Source organism: Pygoscelis adeliae, unplaced genomic scaffold, assembly GCF_000699105.1.
Source record: "Pygoscelis adeliae isolate BGI_AS28 unplaced genomic scaffold, ASM69910v1 Scaffold216, whole genome shotgun sequence".
In the NCBI taxonomy this organism is placed as follows: Eukaryota; Metazoa; Chordata; class Aves; order Sphenisciformes; family Spheniscidae; genus Pygoscelis; species Pygoscelis adeliae.
The window spans coordinates 3765457-3786464 of NW_008825073.1; the positions used below are offsets into that span (position 1 = coordinate 3765457).

General features: G+C 41.4%; 1 protein-coding gene across 1 annotated transcript in view; it reads left to right on the forward strand.

Annotated features, from left to right (window-relative positions):
* The window catches only part of BRWD3 (bromodomain and WD repeat domain containing 3), a 59881-nt gene that overhangs the window by 3917 nt on the left and 34956 nt on the right, over positions 1-21008 (forward strand). Inside the window, exons 2-5 of the mRNA XM_009326658.1 lie at positions 7592-7742; positions 10213-10311; positions 17414-17574; positions 19401-19622. Coding sequence (XP_009324933.1) covers positions 7592-7742; positions 10213-10311; positions 17414-17574; positions 19401-19622 — 633 coding nt within the window. The remainder of the gene's footprint in view (positions 1-7591; positions 7743-10212; positions 10312-17413; positions 17575-19400; positions 19623-21008) is intronic.

Here is a 21008-nt window from a genome sequence, read left to right on the forward strand (position 1 = left end):
AGGCCCGCGTGTTCTTACCGGCCCCCGCGTGAAAGCGGCGAAACTGAACAGTCATTGCAATGTGTTTCCGAAGGGTGCAAGCGGCCTTGTTTTCACGTCCGGGAGCTCTGGGTAATAACGTATGGCGCTGAATTAGCACTTTGCAGTTGGAATGCTGTAAACTTACTAATAGCTTTTATAATACTGATGTACTGCATGCGTGTGATCACCTCTGTCTCCTCACCTGGAAGGAACTGGAAGTACGTCCTTGCCTTTCCCATCTCGCACGGGTGCAATGGTGATGTGGGATTTTGACATGACTGTTGCTCAAGCTGCTTTGCAGCTTGCTCAAGAGTTAGTTTTCCGCTTTAGCAATATTGTAAAAGCTCAGATGCAGATGGGAGAGCTCCTTGCGTCGAGATGAGACATTTGTACCTGCTGGCTTTCCCTTTCCAAAGTGTATTAAGAGTTTAAGATGAATGTTATGCTTCATCATACCTCTTGTGGATAATTCCGGGACTGTATATTGAGTGAACAGACACGGAGTAAGTACTGCATTCAATAAATTTTAATGCTGTACGGTCTTCCTAGAGAACCTGAAATCTAGCTATAGGCTGTTTCAGGTTTAGCTTGTGGCTGCACCCGGTACCCGAGAGGAATATTAACAGTGGCAGTATGAAGTCTGATTTCAGACATACTGGTTTTGCTTAATCAGTTACATTAACGTATGTATTTTTTCCTTTCATTCCAAGGGGCACGAATAGAAAAGCCTTAAAACCTTTTTTTTGTGTGTGTTAGATGGCACTGTTGAAACCATGTACTTTTCTTTAAAATTTCAGGAACAGGAGACAAGCTGTTGTAAAGTGAGGCTTGGAATTAATTGGAAATTGCTTCTTGCTGTATGGAATTATCAAAATCAAGTATAAGATTTTTTTTTCCTCTGTCTTAAACTAATCAACAGTAATCAATCCTTTTAGATTGCCTGTTTATCTAGTATTATTTAGCTGTTTATCATGATTTACAGTAAGGAACAGGGCTATAAATGAATCATTACAGCGAGGCAGGTTGATGCCAGGTAGGGTGAACTGAGCTTCTCTCTATTAATCCTCAGACTGAAGCTTTCACTGTTGAGGATGTTGAAGAAAGGCCTTTTTTCCTCTCATTGCTTAGGGTCTGATGCGTTTGGAATTTGGACCTTGGGTTGCATATGATTGTATATTAACCTGAACTACTCGACTTCAGGGCTAGCTAGATGTCTGAACGCCATGTTTAGAACAAAGCCGGGGTTGTGAAGAACACAAATAACTCTGACCTTCGTTTTAATCATCTCAGTCACATAATGAACCAAAAATAAATTATAGATGCTAGCGATCGGAGATAAAGTTTTTTTCTACCCGTTTCTCCTTTTTCAACGCTTACAGACAGAAAACCAAGTTCAGTTACAATCTCTGCCTAGTGTTGGTCGGGTAGGTCTGAGATAATCGAACCCGCTGAGAGTTTGCAAACCCAGAGAAGTCTGATTTTTTTTTTTTCCCCCTCTCTGTTTGCTCAATATTCTGCTTTGGCAAATCTGAGAAAGTATTTCTTGTTCTAATTGCTGAGGTTTCAACTTTGTTTTCCATTCTCAGTTTGACTGTTCAGGTTAGCGTTGGTATTTTTCAGAAAATATGCCGATACTCTTGCCATTGAGTATGTTGTTATTGCTCTTGGGGCTTTTGGAAACAATAAAGATAAAACAACCAAATTGCGTACTAGGTGGCTCTTATCTAGGGAATGTTTCCTCCCACTTCACTCGAGCTTTTAGTCAAGATCTGAAAACTCTGTTGAGATTTCTTTTTCTTTTTTATTTGAAATTGGTCTTCTACTTCAAATGTCAGGTACACACAAGGCAGAAGAGTAATTTAAGGCGCACTAATAAGAATCGTACCTAGCGAGCAAAACCACACAGAGAGTACCAGCTTACGTGCATTTGTGTTCCCTTTGTCTTTTCTGCTTATTTCCACTTTGGAGTACTTTTTATGTGCAGCACGTGGCTGGCTGTCTAGGTAATCGTCCAGGTGTGCTGCAGGGTGGTTTTTACTTTGTTATTGACTGCTGGTGGTCTTGAGACATGAAACGTGTTTGTAAAGGGAGGGTCCTCGCTCTCCTTATGAAGGCCTGAAGTATGTCAAACTTGCACGTGATTAGTACTCCTATTTTAAATTAACCGTAGCAGTTTAATGTGGAGTCGGCTGTTGTACAGACGAGTCAAGCTGAACCGACGTGGATTATCAGAACAGTCTCCAGCGGCCTGCTGTTCGGAATTAGCTTTGTTTATTCCTGATAAAGATGACTGGCTCTGGTCTGGTTCTCAAGAACTTTCGATGGGCTGTCTCTTCTGGCTCAGCCCGTTTTGGTCTTTGTGCTGAAGATATGTACAACTTCAGGAAAAACAGAAAACCAGCTATTGTTGGACAGTGGAGAATTTGCATCCGTGAACGGCTGTGCTGGTATGGAACAGCTTATGGGATTTGGCTTTGAGTTTCTGCCTTGCGCATCTGCATTGATTTAAAACTAGCTGTGAGTCTGAGGTGCTGTTATTTATAGATATTGCCAATCCCAGCGTTAGCAGCGGAGAGATGGTACGGTTTTGTCACCTCAGGAAGATGTCATCTGGTAGTACGGTAGTTCCACCCCGTTCTCTCTGGGGAAGCCGAGTGGATAGTGGCTTTTTAAATTCATGTGTATTTGCATACCGTTGGCATCTTGTGCAAGTCCAGCATCTGAGCTTCCTTTTGCTGAGATTCCCTATTTGAGGTCGTGAGTAATTTCCTGCTTGCTCAGCTGGTCCTCTTGGTCTCCTCTGCTGCTTTTTGATACAGTTGTCAATTGATTCTTAACTGATCGTTATTTTGGCAAATGAGAGAAGTGTCGTACGACTGCCTAGAGGTTAGGAATCCGCTGCTGATGCACAACGGCCTGCCTGCCTGCCTGCCCACAGGGGACTGGGTACGGAGGAGCCTTCGACGGTCTGCGTGGCTGCCTGCGTTGCTTCCATTATGTGGCTCTTGCGTCAAATTTAGTCTGTGCTTTGAGGCAACGTTTCGCTGGGCTTCCCAAAAGAGGTGTTTCGGAGCTATCTGGTTCCCATCCCTGGGAAGACAGACATCTTATGATAAGTAGTAATCACAAAGAGTCTTTTTTTGTTTGTTTGTTTCCTGTTTATTGAAACCTTCCTTGGAGGAGAAATTGTCAGCAGTCATAGCAGGGGATTTTGCTTGTTTCAGGGATCAACAAGCTTCTTGCCTGTCGTCTTAGCTGCCCGGTGAGGACCCTTTGCTCAGTAGCCTTTGAGATTACATGGTAATGCTTCCAACAATGGAAGCATAAACAGGTTTAGGGGTATGACTTTCTCTTCGCCCTGGTGTGACTTCACTAATAGTGCTTTACTTGCAGCTGCTTATCACTGTAGCAACTTATTTGCATGCTGGTTCAAGCAGTCATGACTGTGTTGCATTCACCCACGGTTGTTTACGTTGATTTTTTTAAAAGGCTGGATTCGCTTTACCCAGTTCTTGAAAGTTTTTAGATCCATAAGACCTGTGTGGTTCCTGTGTCAGAGGACTCTTCCGCGGTTCTGTGGCATTCTTGTGCTCTCGCGTTTTGACCTTTATAGGGTCTTTCACATCTTAAGGCAACAGAACGTTTTTCTCTTTATAATTTATCCCAGGGTGCAGAACGTGCTCTCGCTTAGCACGTTTTCAGCCCTTCTGCATTATTTTAACATGCTCTTTTCAAAAGCTCGTTAAGCACGGTTTTGACCTGTATTACTCGTCTCTGATTTTTTCTAATTTTCTAATTATTTTCTAAAATATTTTCTAATATTCTAAAAATATTTTCTGATATATCTGAGGAGGTGATAATATCCTCGCCGTTGTTTAATTTTGCCGTATGGGGTTTGGACCAGCATATGCTAAGAGGTGTGGCTATAACTGATGCTAAGCTTTGCCTTTTTCTTTCCTTCCTTTAATGAAAATCTGATTTGGGAGACTTTGTTTTTCTCAGCTGTACGTTTGCAGCTTCATGTTTTGGAAAGATACTTAAAATCCATTTACAGCTACCTCACACAGAGGTGAAAGGAAGGATTTTTGTTTCAAGTTCTTTTGGGAACCTGAAAATAGAATTGCTTGTTGTGCTCTGGGCTGCAGTTTAAGCATTTTATCTGGAAGTTATTATGGAAAAAAAAATCTCCAGGAGAATTTGCTGCTACTGCTGCCTGCCTGTGTAGCTGTTTGGTAGCAACAACAGTGATAATATTCAGATTAAGGGCCACTTATTTGAGCTGTTCTGGCTTGTAGAAACATGAAAATGCACAGGGAGAGAAGTGTGGTACGGCCTTTCTTCTTTAGCGTGGCATGGTTCCGATTGCAGGTGGCAAATCTGGTGGGTAGGGCGTGTTAGTAAAGTGAGCGGTCACTTCGGTATGTGCCCAATCTGTGCAATATGCTCCACATTAAATGTCGCTTAGAAAAGTTTACAATCTAATAAAACCGTGCACTAAAATCTAGGTGCTTCAGCAGCTCACCTGTGCCGATTTAACTCTGGCTCCATGATGGATTTGCCAACTTTCCTGGTCTGGGCAGCGAGCAAGCAGATGTCTGGTATCCTGAGCTGCTTAACGTCTGGATGTCCCAGGCAAATGACCACCAGGCACGTGCAGATAACTGCCACGTGCTCCCTGGGTCCGGCGCATCCATCTTCCGTCTTTGAACGTTAGCCGGCCGCACGTGTGCTGGTGTTCGGTCCCTTCGCTGTTCTTTATAAAACCGTGGCTTAATTTGCGGATCTTTAAGCAACAAAGTCCCTTTCCATTTCTGAGTAGATGCGCTGAGTTAATCAGGACTGCTTGTTGAATGACTTGTGCTCTGTCTCCACAGTAGGATATTTGCTGCCAGGCTTGATTCAGCACCTCTCTCTGGACATAGAATAGGGATGATACTTCAGGAACAGCGTGCTCCTGAGTAAAAAGGGAAGCATTTGGCTGCATTACACTAGGAGGATGGTTTGGACTTTCTGTGAAATCTTGTATTTCCAGGGAGAGTGGTATGGTTTGGGTTTTTTCCTACCCTAGAGGTAAAATGTAAAATTCCACAGCTTCTGGATTCGTTACTGTTTTTAATCTTCTAATCTTCAGCTTGATAAATTGCTAGAATTGGCAATTGTTGACTGAGAAGCATGTTACTAATTATCAGAGATGTAAAAAAGAATTTCATACTCAGATTTTATTAAGTTGCAGATTCCCTCTTTAGAATTGCCTTTGTTTCAGATCCTTTCAGGTCCCTTACATACCGAAGGGAGGCTAGCGCAGGATAATAAAATATTTTGTAGCATTAACACATTTATAATATTTCAGGAATGAGTAAGAACGATAGGCAAGTACAAAAGTTTGGATAATCTTTTATCTCTTTTTGACTTATGTTAGATCGTGTAATTTACGATGAAAGACAATTCATGCTTATACGCTGAACTTTACTGGCTGTACACTTGGGAAGGTACCAATATAATTTTGGAACTCCTTGATTTTTTTTGGGGGGGGGGGGGAAGTTAGAGTGAAGTTGGAGGGCTCGGAGAAACTGGTCCATGCAAGAGAGCATTCATGGGGTCATTCCTCGATGCTCACAGTATGAAAGGTCATGGAATGGGACCATGTTAATGCAGTCATCAGGTTTATCTTTCCTGCAGAGGTACGATTCTTCTGTTTCCGACAAAAGGCCAGAGTCATATCTTTAGCATGCAGTGACTGAAAGGATGTGTGGAGAAGCCTGTCTCTCTTCTGTATGAGTTTCCATTCAGATTGGAAGAGTTTTTGGTTGGGTTTAGTTAAATGACAATTTGTATATATCATTAGAGAAGCCTGTCTTTTTTTTTTTTTTGGTTAAAATCTTATTTTTGTGGGATGGTGTTGATCCTGCTTGTGATGCAGGTGATTACATTATACAACACATGACTCACTGCGTTGAGCCCTGTAGCACCACTGCTCTTGCCCAATTGGAACGAACAATTTCCCAATGACGTGTAGTAATAATCTGTGCGATGACGTAGTTCAGTGAACAATGTTTTGGCAGCAGGTCTGAGTGAAGTACTTACCTTTTCCTCCTTCCCGACGCCTGCCACTCCCTCCGGTGTGCTGGGGCAGGAGCTGGGCATATCCTTGGGGTCTGGGTAGGCAGGATAGCTGGGCCTCTCTGATGGTGCTCTGCTGTTGAAAGAAGTGGTCCCGTTCCTTGCTTTCCACCAGCTCTGACACTTCTCTGAATCACAGCCAGCCTTGCTAAACCTGGCAGAAAACCTGTTCCTTCTTTTGCCGGGTGAGCGTTCCTAGCCAGGGGAGCTGAAACGGCTCCCTCCGCAGTAGATGGGCACTGGAGCTGATGCAGAGGGGAGCTCGGTCATGGTTTTAGCCAGACTGGGGAACCATTCTGGCTCGCTGCAGCTGCACAAAAACGTGTCCTAACCCTGCCAGGAGGGAACTGCATGGGTGGTGAGCGCTCACAGCCCCGTCACCGGTATTGGCCTGTGACTGGACACATTTGAAGTGGCCACGTAGGAGAGAGGGGTGTGCGCAGGCACAGGCCTGCTGTTATTTCTTCACAATGAGCACTGTTCTGGCCCTTTCAGGTCAGCTTTAGTATTATTTGGCATTAGTTTGTGGCTTGGTAAAACAAAAAACTGGTTTACGACAATCTCTTTCTTCATAATATTGCATCAGATACAAAAGTTGTAAATAGTTCTGATACAACTGTTTTTTCCATCTTCAATCACAGGTGCTTAAGAGCTGAGTGACCTCTTACTGGTGATCTTTAAAAAGGAGATGGATGTGGCTGTATGTCCTGTGTTGAAGGAGCTAAATAAGCTCTGATGTTGAGTTTGTGCTGCCAGCTAGTAAATATAGTAGAAGTCAGGCAAGTGCAGGACATTCTGGATAATGAGGCACAATTTATTTGCTGTTTGAACAGACTGATGGAAAAAGCTATTGTCTCTCCGTAGAAAACAGTCTCTGTCTAAAGGGGAAAAAGAACAACGTTTTCTCGAGATGACAAATTAGGAGCGGAGCCTACACATGTGGGTCTCAAAGATACTTATTCCCAGTAGCTAAAAGCTGGAGACCGGGTATTGCTTTTAGGATAATATTTAGGGTTTTTAGGCTTTAGCGCATGTGCTTCTTACAGTAATGTGAGCGTCTGGCAAGGGTGTTCCAGCTAAGCAAGAAATACTGTATGTGAAAAGAATGAACTGAAGGGTAAAACAGGCTTAAAAAAAAGTCCCCAGGCAACACTTTGTTTGATCAGAGTACTGCACTGGGGACTCTGAGTTTCAGGGATTTTTTGTTTGTTATTAAGGAGTATCCTAAATTACAACTGTAGCTGCTACCACCTGGAATTTCTGGTCTGACTTTTTCAACACTCCGTGTCACTTTAAAAGACATCTTTGGTATAATTAATTTTGAGGGGTCTTCAGGGGTTTTAGACTTGATTTCAGTAGCTTGAACGCTTGAATATGAACCAAACAAAGAAATACCAGTAGAAGCAAGAATAAAACAATTTTCAAACATCTGCGTTATTTATATGTTTAGGTGGCTGTCAATGCACACATCCCTCCGGATTATCTTCTTAGGATCTGTGAGAGACTTGGACCCCTTTTAGACAAGGAAATCCCGCAGAGTGTCCTAGGTGTGCAGACTTTGCTAGGTGTCGGGCGCCAGTCTCTATTAAGGGCGGCAAAAGGTAAGATTCTCAATGTATGTGTGATTGAATTTTGTTTTAATGATCAAAACCCCTTTTGTTTTGATTCGTATTGTGGTACCTGTGTGTGTTTGCATGAACCCTGGTTTGTCTCCTATGCTTGTCAGCTCCTGCTTTCTTGTTGCAGTCTTGCTAAAGAGCAGTTATTGCTGGCCCTGTTACATATATCTTTCTTTGGTTGAAAATGCCATCTGAAGCCGCTCTTGCATACAGTTGCCTGATCTTGTTACTTGCTTCCCCTACCTTCCCTTCTCAGCATGTTGGGCTGGTGTTTGTGTGAACGATGTGATGAACTGGATTAGAGATTTGATCCATCTCAAAAATAGCCATTTTCTTTCATATACATATCTACATGCCTGTGTCTAAAATAACCCAGCAGTCCATATATTTTGCTGGGCTATTTTTCAGGCTGATGTGTTCCATTTGTTCCATTATTTGATTCCCTGGCCATGCAGGCAGACGTGTCAGCTTGATGGGCAGGGTGGCATTTGGGGCAGCGTTTAGAGGGTGGGAGAAGGTGACGCTGATTCTTCAGTGATAATTCCTGCTTGTCCTTGCTTGAAGTTGATTTGAACGAAAGCCCCCGTTCCTTTCATGAATAGAGCACCAGCCCTATTCCTTTTGAAAAACTGCTCTGCTTGAGATAATGATTCTGAAAGCACAGTTTTGTGTTATAACTAAACAGATCTGAGAGCCATCTGCTATTGAAAAGAGTGGTTCCTCCCTTCCCTCCTCACTCCATGCCCCTGCCACTTCTTCCCTGTAGGAGCCAGAACTTATTTCATCCTGTGATGTGCTGATTCAGAGCGCTAAAATGTTGCAAAATTTGTTATTGCTGTTGTAGTGAATTAAATTAGCTCATGGAAGGATCAGAGTGCTGGAGGTCACGCAGGCAGCAGGAGCATCATTCTGGGAGAGGAGGAGGGATGGGAGAGCAGGACCTTCCTGTTTCGGTGGCAGCTGAGCACTTAATTTACCGCATCCTGTGAAGTCACACTGTGATGCTAACAAGGACTGTAGCATTCTGCCGATCCACTGGATATCACCTGGAGGGATGTGCTGTTTGCAAACATGTTTCCTTACGCAAAGTTTTGGGACTGAGTCTTGTTTTGCCTATGCTTTGTTACAATTGGGTGGAGAATTTCAGGTTTGCAGAGAAACATTTCTTCTTTTCACTTTCAGTTTGCATCTTAGAAGAAAACAGCAACAAAAATGTAAAGAGAAAATAAACATTTTTGTGCAGGGAAACAGAAGTTTCTTAGGTGAATTAGGGGGCAGAGGTTAGATGAATCACTGAAAGATGCAGTACTTCCTAAGCCGTGTGATAAATTCATTGCAAAGAGATTTCTACTAGATTTATGGTGGCGTTTTTTCCCCTTCAGAAAGAGGTGCTGTGACATTGTGCCATTTGGTGTGTAAACCACACTCACTAATGTAAAACAGCGTACCTTTTTCAAAGTTGACATGCATGGATTTCCGCTCCCCCTTGTTGTGCATCAGTATGAAGTTTCCATTTACCGTTAGTATTTATAGGTATTTTGATCTATTCTAGAAAGTATGAGTGCTGTTTTTAATGTGTATCATTGTAATACTTGGTCCTACAGTTTGGGTTTTAGTCAGAAGGTGCTCTCGGGAGTCTCTTTGAGTCATGTAAGCTTGTGCACTTCATAGTCAGAGATCTAAATGGTGATACACAGATCCACCAATCTGTGGCACTATCCTTCTGTTTCAATCCTTCTTCACCATGGAAGCTCATTTCTCTCCTTCCAGATGGCCAGAAATGGAAGAAGTCCAGGTCTAATTTCTGAGGCGCTCCGAACAGTCTCAGAAAAATCACTATTGTTCTAGAGAGAAGGCTCTCTGAGGCCAGTTGGCAGCAGATAGCTGGAGAGTCTTTAAAGAAAAGTCTCCATTTTAAAAACAATGTTTTTTTGGGGGGTGGGGTGCAGGGGAGAATCTGAAAGGAGGGCATATTGCCACCAATTGCAGGAAAACAGATTTATTGAAAAAAAAAAAATCTCACTTCTCCCACTTTCAGGGAGTAATTGTGTGCCTGTATGTGTATTCTCAAATGTACAGGTCATAAGAAGAGGTCCTGTACGTGTTGGGATTGCAAAAGGACTAAAAACATAGCAAAGATCAGTTCTGCCTCAACACAAAGTGCACCCACATTTTTCATTCTCTTAGTCTTCCCGTCAGTTTAGACTCCCTACTCACCAAAATGAAGCAAAAATAAGCTGAAACCATTTACAGTCGTATTGCTTAGGAACTAGAAATTGGAGTAGCAATCTTCGTTAAGTGTTAGAATCTCTGACAAACTAGTTAAAAAGACAAATTTTGTTTTGGGGTGCTGGGAGCGGTGCCTGATGCTCTTGATTCTAAGAAGAATAGGTCGGTTGGACCCGGTTTGGCTGACTGTTTCACTAACCCGCTGTTAATCTTGCCGGTACAGACTTCAGACATACACTATGGAAAGGATCTGCATTTGCAGCTCTTCACAGAGGCCGGCCTCCCGAACTACCTGTAAATTACGGGAAACCACCAAACGTGGGTGAGTTTTGAAACATCCATAAGGTGTTCTTTTTCTTCTCTGTATTTTTATTAATCTTCCAGCTGAAAGTTACTCTTACTGACTGAAACACTACTATCGGTTTGAATTAATGGCTTTTTTGACATTTCACCATGAATTAGTCTAAAACAGGATTCTTACTGACAATAGAATAACCCTTTTTGCATTATTCAGGCTTGAATCTTCCATAACGTATGCACACATGTTAAAACATTGTGGCCACGCTGGAAAGCTTTGCACGTCAACTTCCTGTTTGGAGGGCAACGTGCTTGAGTATTTTTTTATGATACACCTGCATAATATGTACATATGCTTGTAAGATTGAATAGGCATGGTCACAGGAGCATGCAGACAATCTTTTCATTCAGGAATTCTGGCCAGAACAAAGCGCCTGACTCCCAGGGAACTTTTTTGACTCAAGAATTCATTTTAGTTCGATTGTGACAGAAAACAGACTGCTTGCAACATCCCTCTCCAAAAAGGAAATAATCACCAAACCAACATTTGTACTACTTCAGTTTCAGCTGTCCACACACTTAAATAAAGAACTTGTATAAAACTCAGATATATGTAGGCATTCAGCTTACATATCATCAAAGAGCCTCTCTGTTTTGCTTAAACTGAAAAGCATTTTCCTTGTATGATCTGAACTTTCATTAAGTATTTTTGTAGCAAACAAATTTGATTCTTGCAGGCATAAATGTAAGTCCTGTTGGCCATGATTTGTTTCTTATTAGGGTATTTTATCTGTATTTACCTTGTAAGTGTTTGTGCAAATGTATAGACTTTTCCTGGTTTGTTAGGGAATCCATTCACGTATGTTTCTCCCATCCCTTTGGAGATGTAGGGATGATGATGGCAGTCTTCTGTTTCTACCATGTCTGTTCCTCTGTTTGTGCTTCTGCACTTTCTCTCTCATCACTAAAAATTAATCTTTGTCAGACACGAAAGTGAGAAAGCCTGAGCTCTTTGTGGTTGAAATCGATAGCACGCTTTGCGTAAGGGCTGTGGTGTTGTGGCAGCAGTGTGACGGAATATCAGAGTTAATTATGGGTCTTCTGTATGAAAAAGAAATGGATATCTGCCTGGAACTTGTGCATAGGGAACTATTGCATTAGTGCTTTTCCTGCTTTTGTCAGAAAATTTATGAGTCATACTGTGGAAATGAAAAAAGGAAACTGCTTCCGTATATTAGTATGGTTGCTTCTGTACATATCTATGTATTTATTCTTTTAGGCTAGTTCTGCATTAACTTTATTGCTAGCAGTTGGGCTGATGGATTGCTAATAGGCTAGATTATAGATTTATTGCACACACTCAACTTCTATAGTTGTATTTCTGTAAGGGCTGCTGGATCAATTCTTTCATACGAGGAGAATCGGACCGTGTGTTTTTGGTATATGTGGTATTATTAATACTAGCAGATTGGACTTCAGCATTTGTCATGCCATCATGACAAAGGCTCGTGCTGCTTGCTGGGTGGCTATTTAGTGACTTCATTTGTTGGTTTTGGTGTTTTCCTATGAATTGTTTTTTAAGAAATGCAAAGGTGTTACATCGAAAAGGGTCTTTTATAGCCAGGAATTAATTTTTATAAGTATTGGTTCCTGGAAGAGTACAGTCCTCCTTGCTGTAGATACATAAACTACTGATAAGAGAGAAAAGTGTGTATAAAGATTAAAATAAGAAGTTGACTATACTTAAGCTGTACAGGAGGCAGGAGTTTGGTTTTGGGATTCCCCATTCTTAATCCTGAAGTGGAAGTCACAAAATTCTTCTGTGAATATTTGTGCAAAATGGGTGCTTTTTCTGGTGAGTAGTGACAGCCACAGATGCTGCAGTGTGTGTGTGTGTGTGTGTCTTGTTTTAAAATACAAGACGAAGAAGCATGCCCAACCTCTTTAATATTTTGGCATAATTGTGAATTCCCATGCTGTGCTGGCTTAGCCAGATGGAGTTTTCTGGAATTACTTGCTGAAGTAGTTGGGCTGAAGTAATAGACACCCATAATAATGTGTGTTCGTGAGTGAGATGAAATGATTGTGTAATTGCCTGTGTAGACAGGTAAATATGGTGTAGAACTAGCAGGTAAAAGTATTCTTAGATCGTTTCCCTTCCAGTGATAAAGATTTAAGCTTGCTGCCCTAAGTGTGTTTTTCTGCTGCGGGAATGGGATTGCTTGTGGTTGCCCCACCAGCTGGAAGAGTCGGTAGCTGCAGTGGTTTGCCCTTCCGTCTGGATGGGGTTGGGATGGGACCTTGCGATCTGTACTCCAAAATAAAAGGTCACGCACAGTGGAAGTGGAGTGCCTTTTCCCAGCGTGTTTGTGCAGAGCTGGGAATCTTCTGGCTGGGGGAGTCTCCCAGAAAGTGCTGACCTGTGGAAGTCGTTCTCGGGAAGGTGGTGTTTGTGTGTTGAGTCTTGGAGGTCTGTGGTGGTCTGCTGGGGGAGGAGAGGAAGGGAAAATGCTGTCACAGCTTTCTGCTGCTGACAGAATAACAGAGTGAATACAGTGAGGATGGTCTTTTAGGCTGTTTCTTTGCAGGTTTTGGAGTAGCGGTGTGTTCAGGACTCCCTTTGTGCTCTTCCGGTCAGAAATTTGAAAGATTGGTCATACAGTACCTCACCAGTGGGATTTAATCACATATGATAAACCTGCTTTTGAATACTGCTTCAGTTTTATCAGAGACTTTTTTTTATTGCAGGCAACAGAAAGCAGATGAGAAAGAAGATTGTTTTCCCTCTTTAGTTGAGTACTAGAGCTATTTTATCCTGAGTATGAAAATCTTTACGTGGGTAACTAACTGTTGTTAGTGGAAATAACACAGAATTTGGAACCGGAAAGTTCATTGCATAGTCTCAATGAACAAGCAGTTCAGCTGTATGGAAGTTTACAGTCAAGGTGATCCAGCTACCTTAGGCCTGCCAAATAGCAGTGCTCTGATGAGGTCAGAAAATCGATGATGTTTCTCTGCTGTAAAGGAGCTCCATGAGGTCAGCAGCTATGAAATCTGGAACACTTTGTTCTTTTGGTGCTTTTACTGGGTCTAGCCACACATCCACTCTCTGAGAAGATATTTTGCATGTGTGAGCCAACTGTGTCTATTTCCCAGCGTTCTTATGAAATCCAGGGTTGTGTTTCTTCTGCACACTGCGCGTGGTACTCAATCTTCATGCTTGATCGGGCCCTACGATGAGGTCACAGCTTACTCCCACGTGTCCTGGCTATGTAAAATGTTATGTCCTCATTACAAAGTTACGGTGCTGATTTCAAAAGGCAAAATAGTACGATGTGAACTCATCACCCTTAATACTAGAGAAACTATTTTTAAAACAAACGTTTGCACCAGTATTCTGTTTTCTATTTTTGCTCGCAAAAAACGGAGCGAGGCAAGGCTTTATAGGGAGAGGAAGAATTCAAGCAGTTTGAAAACTGCTGCATCTAGGTGACTTTGTCCACGCTGAAATGTTTTAATTCCTTCTGAAGTTGTGACCTAACCTTGAAATCTGCGATGTCTGATGATTGTTTTTTTAAATGTTGTTTTCACTGATGGGTTCTGTTGCAGTGTTTTTGTTTTATCCTGCCTAGGTGAGCTTTCTTGCAAGGGTTTTTACATTTGTGCTGCTACCTCCAGTAGAATGGATTGTGATTTCAGAGTTACTGTTGTACAGTGTATGCGACCCCTCTGCCCCCTGCAACTGTGCCCGTACTTGCACTAGGGACTGTAATTTTCCTGAAGGTGTGACCTCCAGGGACCAGGGACTCTGATAAACAGACAGAAAAATGCATGCATTTTACCACGTGTCACCCTCAGTTAGTACTACAGGTTGGTAGTTCCAGGAGGCACTAGTGTGCATCTGTAAGGCAGGGCTTTGCCAGGAGCTGGCTGTGCTGGTGCTGAGGCCGGAGCAGGTTGCTCCCAGCACAGGCTGAGGGAGAGAAAGCCCACCCCTCACGGCCGCATCAGGGGCATCTCTGCACCTGGGTAGCCGTCATTTCAGCAGCTAGAAGAACTTCATCTGAGAAGAAGGCCTTTCCATTTGTGGACAAAGCTAACTTACTTGGCTTAACAAGAATACTAGAAATGCTCACTTTTTATGTGAAATAACGTCAGTACAGTTTTCAAAGTTTTTTTTCTGGCAGGAAATAGTGAGGGGGTAGACTTGGCAGCTGTTACGCCCAGTATGGCATGATGTACAGCAGCTAATTAGATAGGTTGCTAAAAGTTTTTAGGGCTACTATGTTGCTAATTCTCTGTGTGGGAATCGGGGTTTTTTAAATGCCTTTAGGCTTTATGAGTACAATAACTTCATTGTACTGAAGAAAGCAAACTTCACAGGGCTTTTTGTCATGTGTGTGTAATTCCCTGTTGAGATATTGTGTATTAATCTTCCACCAAAAAATATGAGAACTGGAATTGGGGATGTTTGTTGTTTCGTGGGGGGTTTTACTTTGCAGTTCCTTTGAAGGCAGCGATAGTTTATGAAGTGTGGGAGGACAAAAATCTCAGTCACAGCTTTGTGTGCGTGGCATACGTTTCTGGTATACCCTGAGCATTTTAATAGTGAGGATCAGATACATTGAATACTTGCTGCTTTTTGTTCAGAGGTGCTGTTGCTTTGATAAAGATGGTGCTCCTTATGGCACAACAGTAGTTCTGTTTTTCTCTGAAATTCTTGATTGAAGCATTTCATAAGCAGTGCTTTTTATTTTTTAATTATCCATGGGAAATTGAGGAGTCTTGTCCCCATTGTGCAAATAGGGAAATAGACACAGAAAAAAGTGAAATTACTTTCACATCCTCTGAAGCTGAACTGATTGCAAGCCTGGGAACCGACTGGAAAAGTTAGGTGCTGAGTGCCAAAGGAAAGGTTGTGTGAGTTAGGTGCCTGACTGTTTGTTACACCTTTTAGTGTTGCCTTCGTGTGATTTACAACAAACAGCAGTGGTAAATTTTCAGAAGGATTGCGTGGGAACACTGTAGTGCACAGCAGGTATTGTCATTACTGGGAATATTTTTGAAATGCGAGTATACCTTTTTGATTCACACAGTTCTTTGTGTGGTTAAAAAAAATGTTCAAAGCCATTTGAAATTGTTTAAAGGCAGATACACTGTTATTATGTATTTAAATGATTTAAGCAGTGAAAGGCACAGCAGAATTACCATATTGCTAAATGACTACATCTCTGTGTTGGCATAACAGTGTCCACAGTGTGGGGGAAAGGGAGGTGTAATATTTTTAAGAACTTAGCTTTTAAGCTGGCATACTTAAATAGTAAATAAAATAATGTGTAGGCAAGCCTGACGGTACCTTTGTACAGCATTTATCACGACGGGATCTCTGTGCCCTCCTGTAAGAGGTGGGGAAAAGGGTTGAAGATTTCATTTTTACTTTGCTAGGGGAGACAGTTTCCACTGAACAGTTCCTGCATAATACCAGGTATCAATTGAATAGTAGGTAGATAGTAAATTAATTTGGTTTAGTGTGTTTTGCTTTTTTAGTACCGCTGAATAGGTGTTTTTACATGAAAAATATTGACTGAAGATGAGGTCACGCTGGGAGCCTGATGACTTTTGCGAGCATCTACACCTTTTATGCAACTTTTTTTTTCTAGTATGTAGTGTTTCAGTTGCATTGAGTGATTAAAAATAGTCCAAATTTCAGAGCTGAGAAACTGAGAAACAAAAGTACTTTCTGTAAATATGGAAACAATTTATTCTCCTTGCCCATTTATCTCTCTGCTTGTGTATAAATACTTCAATCTTATAAATGTACAGAAGTGTGTTACGGGTTAGTAGCCTTTTGAAATGACGCTTCTTGACTTTGTAGATTTTTTTTTTTAACATATTCTGTAACCTTTTTTTGCATAGATAGGCAATGATATGAAGATACAATTAAGAAAATGGGTCAAGTTGTTCACTATACTATTAAACTAAAGGATTGAAAGGCACTAAAGAGCTTCGCGCGGCTCCTGTGAAGCCCTGCCTACTTCAATGTGCAGTAGACAAGATAAGGGGTTTCTTCAGGGAGCCTGCTATCGCAAGGACTCGACAAAACCCACCGATATAGCAATGCTAGATCTTTAAGTACCATTGAAAAAACCCTCTCAAAACTTTACAATCAAAAGTTCAAGTGGTATACGTTAGGATAGGTAAAATTAAATACCCAAAATGATCTCAAATGATGCATCAAATCAAAGATTAGAATTAGGATCTTTCTGTATTCTACAGCCGCAGGGATCTTCGTTTGGTGGAGTGTCCCAGCAACGGCACATACACGCCTGTTTTCTCCTTTTCCTGTCTAGTGGAAAGATCCATGGTTATCGTCAGCGAAACTGCTAACAGTACTTTTTTACGTGATGTTGTTGTGCCTTTAGATTTCAGGCTGTTCTTGTAAGGACTCCTAGATTTAGCAAGACAAAATAATTTGTTGTTGTTGTTGCAGTTTTTTCTTGTGCCTGCCATTCTTTCGACTGGGGCTTTTTCCATCAGTGCCACATATTTCTTATTCTTCAATTACATTGCCATAGAAATGCAATGATGTTGCTGCGGCTGCTTATAATGAGAGAGGTTTTGTGAGGAACACGTGGACGACCGTTCACCCTCACATATGATCTGGAACCCATTCCAAAGAAAGATTTTTATCACAAAAAAAGCAGTTAAAATAAACTATTATTATTATACTCTAAAAATAAATTTGTTGTAATTGCTTTAAGGAAATTGTATGTTACTAATATAAAGTTTTCCAAATCCATATAGAATAAATGTATCTGTTGCCTGTCCATGAATTGAACATTGGAATAACTTCTAGTTGTGGTGGGAACTTTTTTTTTTGCTTTAATTTTTGTTAAGAAAGCATGTGCAGTGTGTGGTGTGGTAGGTATTGAAAGGCTTCATCAGGAGCAGGCTTTCTTTTTACAAGACTGTACAGAATGTTCTGATAAGGTGGAAGAGGTTCAGATTTATGGATTGTGATAATGAAGTTGTTACCAAACATTATATTTGATTTAGTATTTATTTACTTTGAGTTCTGGATGAAATCCATGTCTTAGTTTTCTTTTTGGTTTGTTTTTCTCTCCAAGTAAATATAATTTCTGCCAGACAATTAACTGGATGTGGACGTTTCAGCCACTTGTTCCCAACATCCACCTACCAACACATGAAGATGCATAAGAGGATTTTGGGACATTTATCATCTGTTTATTGTATAGCCTTTGATCGCAGTGGGAGAAGAATTTTTACAGTAAGTTTAAAAATTGTACTTTTCTTGGAAGATTGCTTTGCTTGGTTTGATTTCTTTCTTTCTTGAGTCCCTCAACAGCCTCTTAGTTACTGACTGAGACGCAGACACGGCTTCCAGAAAAAGAAAGGAAGAAAAATCTTGAAATGTATGGAAAACCCATCTCTTTCTATGCTAATTTTCACATTTCACTTGACTTGGTATTTTAAAATTGCTCACAGCTCCGGTAGACTGAAACTTAGTCAGCTATTTGCTTCCCCATGTAGAACCTTACATCAGGGTTGTTCCGGTCCAGTGCAACTCTCACTTGAAACACGTGCTCATTTTTCTTTATTTATCGTCTTTCTTACTGAATGGCACCTGCAGGAGTCTGGGAGTTGGAATTAATTTGCATGCTGCTTGCTGGGTTAAATCTTAACACTTCTTTTGAAACTACATTTTACCTTTTGGTAACCTTGGAAATGCTGGCAACCCTTTCCTTACACTTCAGTAAAAACTTGATGATAAATAAAAGACCTCATTACTTCATCTGCAATTTACTTCTCTACTAAATTTTCTTTCTAGAATTTGGAGAATGTCAGTGAATATATCAATATTATTTTAAGTTTTTCTCCAGAATATATTAACATACATTTCTGTGATACTGCCCTTGCTTTTTGTTGCACATACTTAAAAATTAACAGATTTTTCAAATTAATAATGCATCTTTTAACTGTTAATGTTAATCCCTGTCTTGTCTTGTCTTTGCCCTTGTCTCTTATCAATAGGTGTTTAGAAACAGATCTGGCAGGCTAATTGTTGTCTTTGTGTTCCTGCTAGCTTCTCCACTTGTTATAAATTGATCAAATAGAGATGTTGTTATGATAATTACTCTGGGTCATAGTGAGGGCCTTTCCATTTTTGTTTACACCATAAAGAAATCTTTCTCATCTGCACTTATGTGAAGAACTGGAAGAGATCTGTGTTCGAATTTAGCTGCAGTTAATAAAATGTAATTTAAAGTCAAATGATGTTGATATTGCAGTTAGTTTTACTGTGTTATGTTTCTGAATATATAGTGGCAATCCTAGCCACTAGTATTAGTATTCTTTGTAGTATCTGAAGAGTGGAAAGGTCTGTGAACCGTCTAAAAATTCTTGGCGATATTGGGACTGAGTATGAAATTATGTAGCTGCTGCTATAGGTAAAAGTATTTTACAGTGATCTGCGTTGGATATGCTTTTGAATTGTGTCCTGTCCTGAACTGAAATCTCACTGACATAGTATTTCAGTTGCACACGATGTTGCACGGGTTCTCTCTTCGAGTGATCCAACTTTCTTCCGTTCACAAAAATTGAACCTCACGGTACAGCTGTGTTACAGCTCCAGGAGCACGGCAGAGGCTCCGAGATCCCTCAGATGCTTAAATGCTCTTTTTCCTTAGGGCTTGAGTCTTATGATCACTTTGATTTTACTACTGTGTTGATCTGGCTCATGCAGATAAATATGACCGTTGGTAGTACGTAATGAAACATTTTGTCTTCTTAAATTTACCTTAATGATTACTGAACTGTACTGAGAGGAGTTGTATTAGCAGCGGTAATCGTATCTTAGTATGAAGCATAACACAATGGCTTCTGTTTTAGAAATATCTAAATCCTTGACCCCACAAGATGATCCCCAAACTCAGATAGTTGTGCCTCTGTGGAATCCCACTGCTGTTGCTCTTCTGGCAGGTTCATGGCGCAGTGGTGTTGTAGGTACTTGTTCATCTGCAGTGTGCCTGTGTATCATGTACGCATAACACATATTATTTTATATAATCTTTGGAAATTTTTGTGTGGCATTAGGGGTCAGATGATTGTTTGGTCAAAATCTGGGCTACAGATGATGGGCGCCTGCTCTCAACGTTGCGAGGACACTCGGCTGAAATTTCTGACATGGCTGTTAACTACGAGAACACGCTGCTTGCTGCAGGCAGTTGTGATAAAGTAGTCCGAGTATGGTGTCTTCGAACCTGTGCCCCAGTCGCAGTGCTGCAGGGCCATTCAGCTTCCATTACTTCCATACAGGTAAGGAATGACCTTTTGAATTAAAATGGTAATAAGAGATGTGGATTAGCAATCAGGGATAAAACTTACCTTTTCATCTCTGTTTGGCAGTGCAGGTTTGCCCCAACTCGAGGGTGTTGTTTCCTGGCAAACTCACTCCTGCACAGTGGCCAATACTGCCGGAGGGGATGATTCTGCTTCTTCCAGCTGCCTTTAGCTATGGGGTCCCATTGCTTCTTCCTTAGATCTAGCAAATGCATGGTCACCAAGAGCATCGTATGAACTAGCTGAGCCAGGGAGACACGGCTGGCATCTTTGGTGGTAGTCCTTGCACAGCGACTGACCCAAGAGTCGTTTGTTCATAGAGAACGTTTATTTTTCAGAGGAATACTGCCAGCTAAAACTCCTTATTCCACATTTCTTATTTGTTCGTTATCTTAGCCAGTACCGTAAGGAGCTGTTCTGGGTGTTGTAGCATACTTAGACGCTGCAGCAGCCACAGTACAGCACAGAGCAGGGTTCACAGAGAATCTGCGCTTGTGCCCGGGCAGTTTCAGCTGGTGGCAAGTACCCAGTGAGCAATAGCAGAGCAGGAAAAAAAATGACTAAACTGCCAGCACTCAGTTCTCTAGTGGTGGCGCAGTCAATAATGGCTAGTAATTTGCAGTTTATTTGCTTTAAAAAAAAAAAATGCCACAACAGCCAGGCAGAAACCTCCAACAAAACAGAATTCCAGGATAAAAAAGGCAGTTCCTGCAATTTGGCAGGTTATGCGCATAGAGGGGAGAACGAGTGGGGATGTTTGGCTCAGAATCCCTCTCTTCTGGAGCCTTGCTACCTTTGATTCATCACAGTCTTCTCCGTCACGCCAGTAGTCCCTGGGAGTCTCATTTCTCCCGCTCTTGCCTACGCTTCCAATTTTGTCTGATTTCAGCTATGTTGCAAGTTACTTACTTGAAGGTGATTGCTTTGGAAACATATTTTACAACCGTGTTTTGTGGTTTGTATATTATTTGTTTACATGGATATACATTCCTCACAAGCTTTTTGTAAAACTCTGGTAATTTAGAAAATAATCAGTCATGGCTTTTTGAGGAAACAGTGCTTGATTCCTTTATCAAATTACCAAGTGGCCAGAGGATTAAAGGTATTGCTGCAGTTATGAAATTAAAGTCAGAGACTTCAGGATGAAAAGCTTTCCTACTCCTTAGAGAGGCAGAGGAGAGGTTCAGGAAGAGGGAGGGAGTGGGGGTCTTACCGTGCTGCTGTTCTTCGTTGGGCTTGGATGCAGGAATCATTTTTGTCTTTGTTACCATGTTTGATCCAGTTCTATCCTAGAAAGAAGTATTTCCTCATCTTGTTGCCCATTAAAAGGGTCTAGGCTCGTTTCATTTCTCCAATTTACTA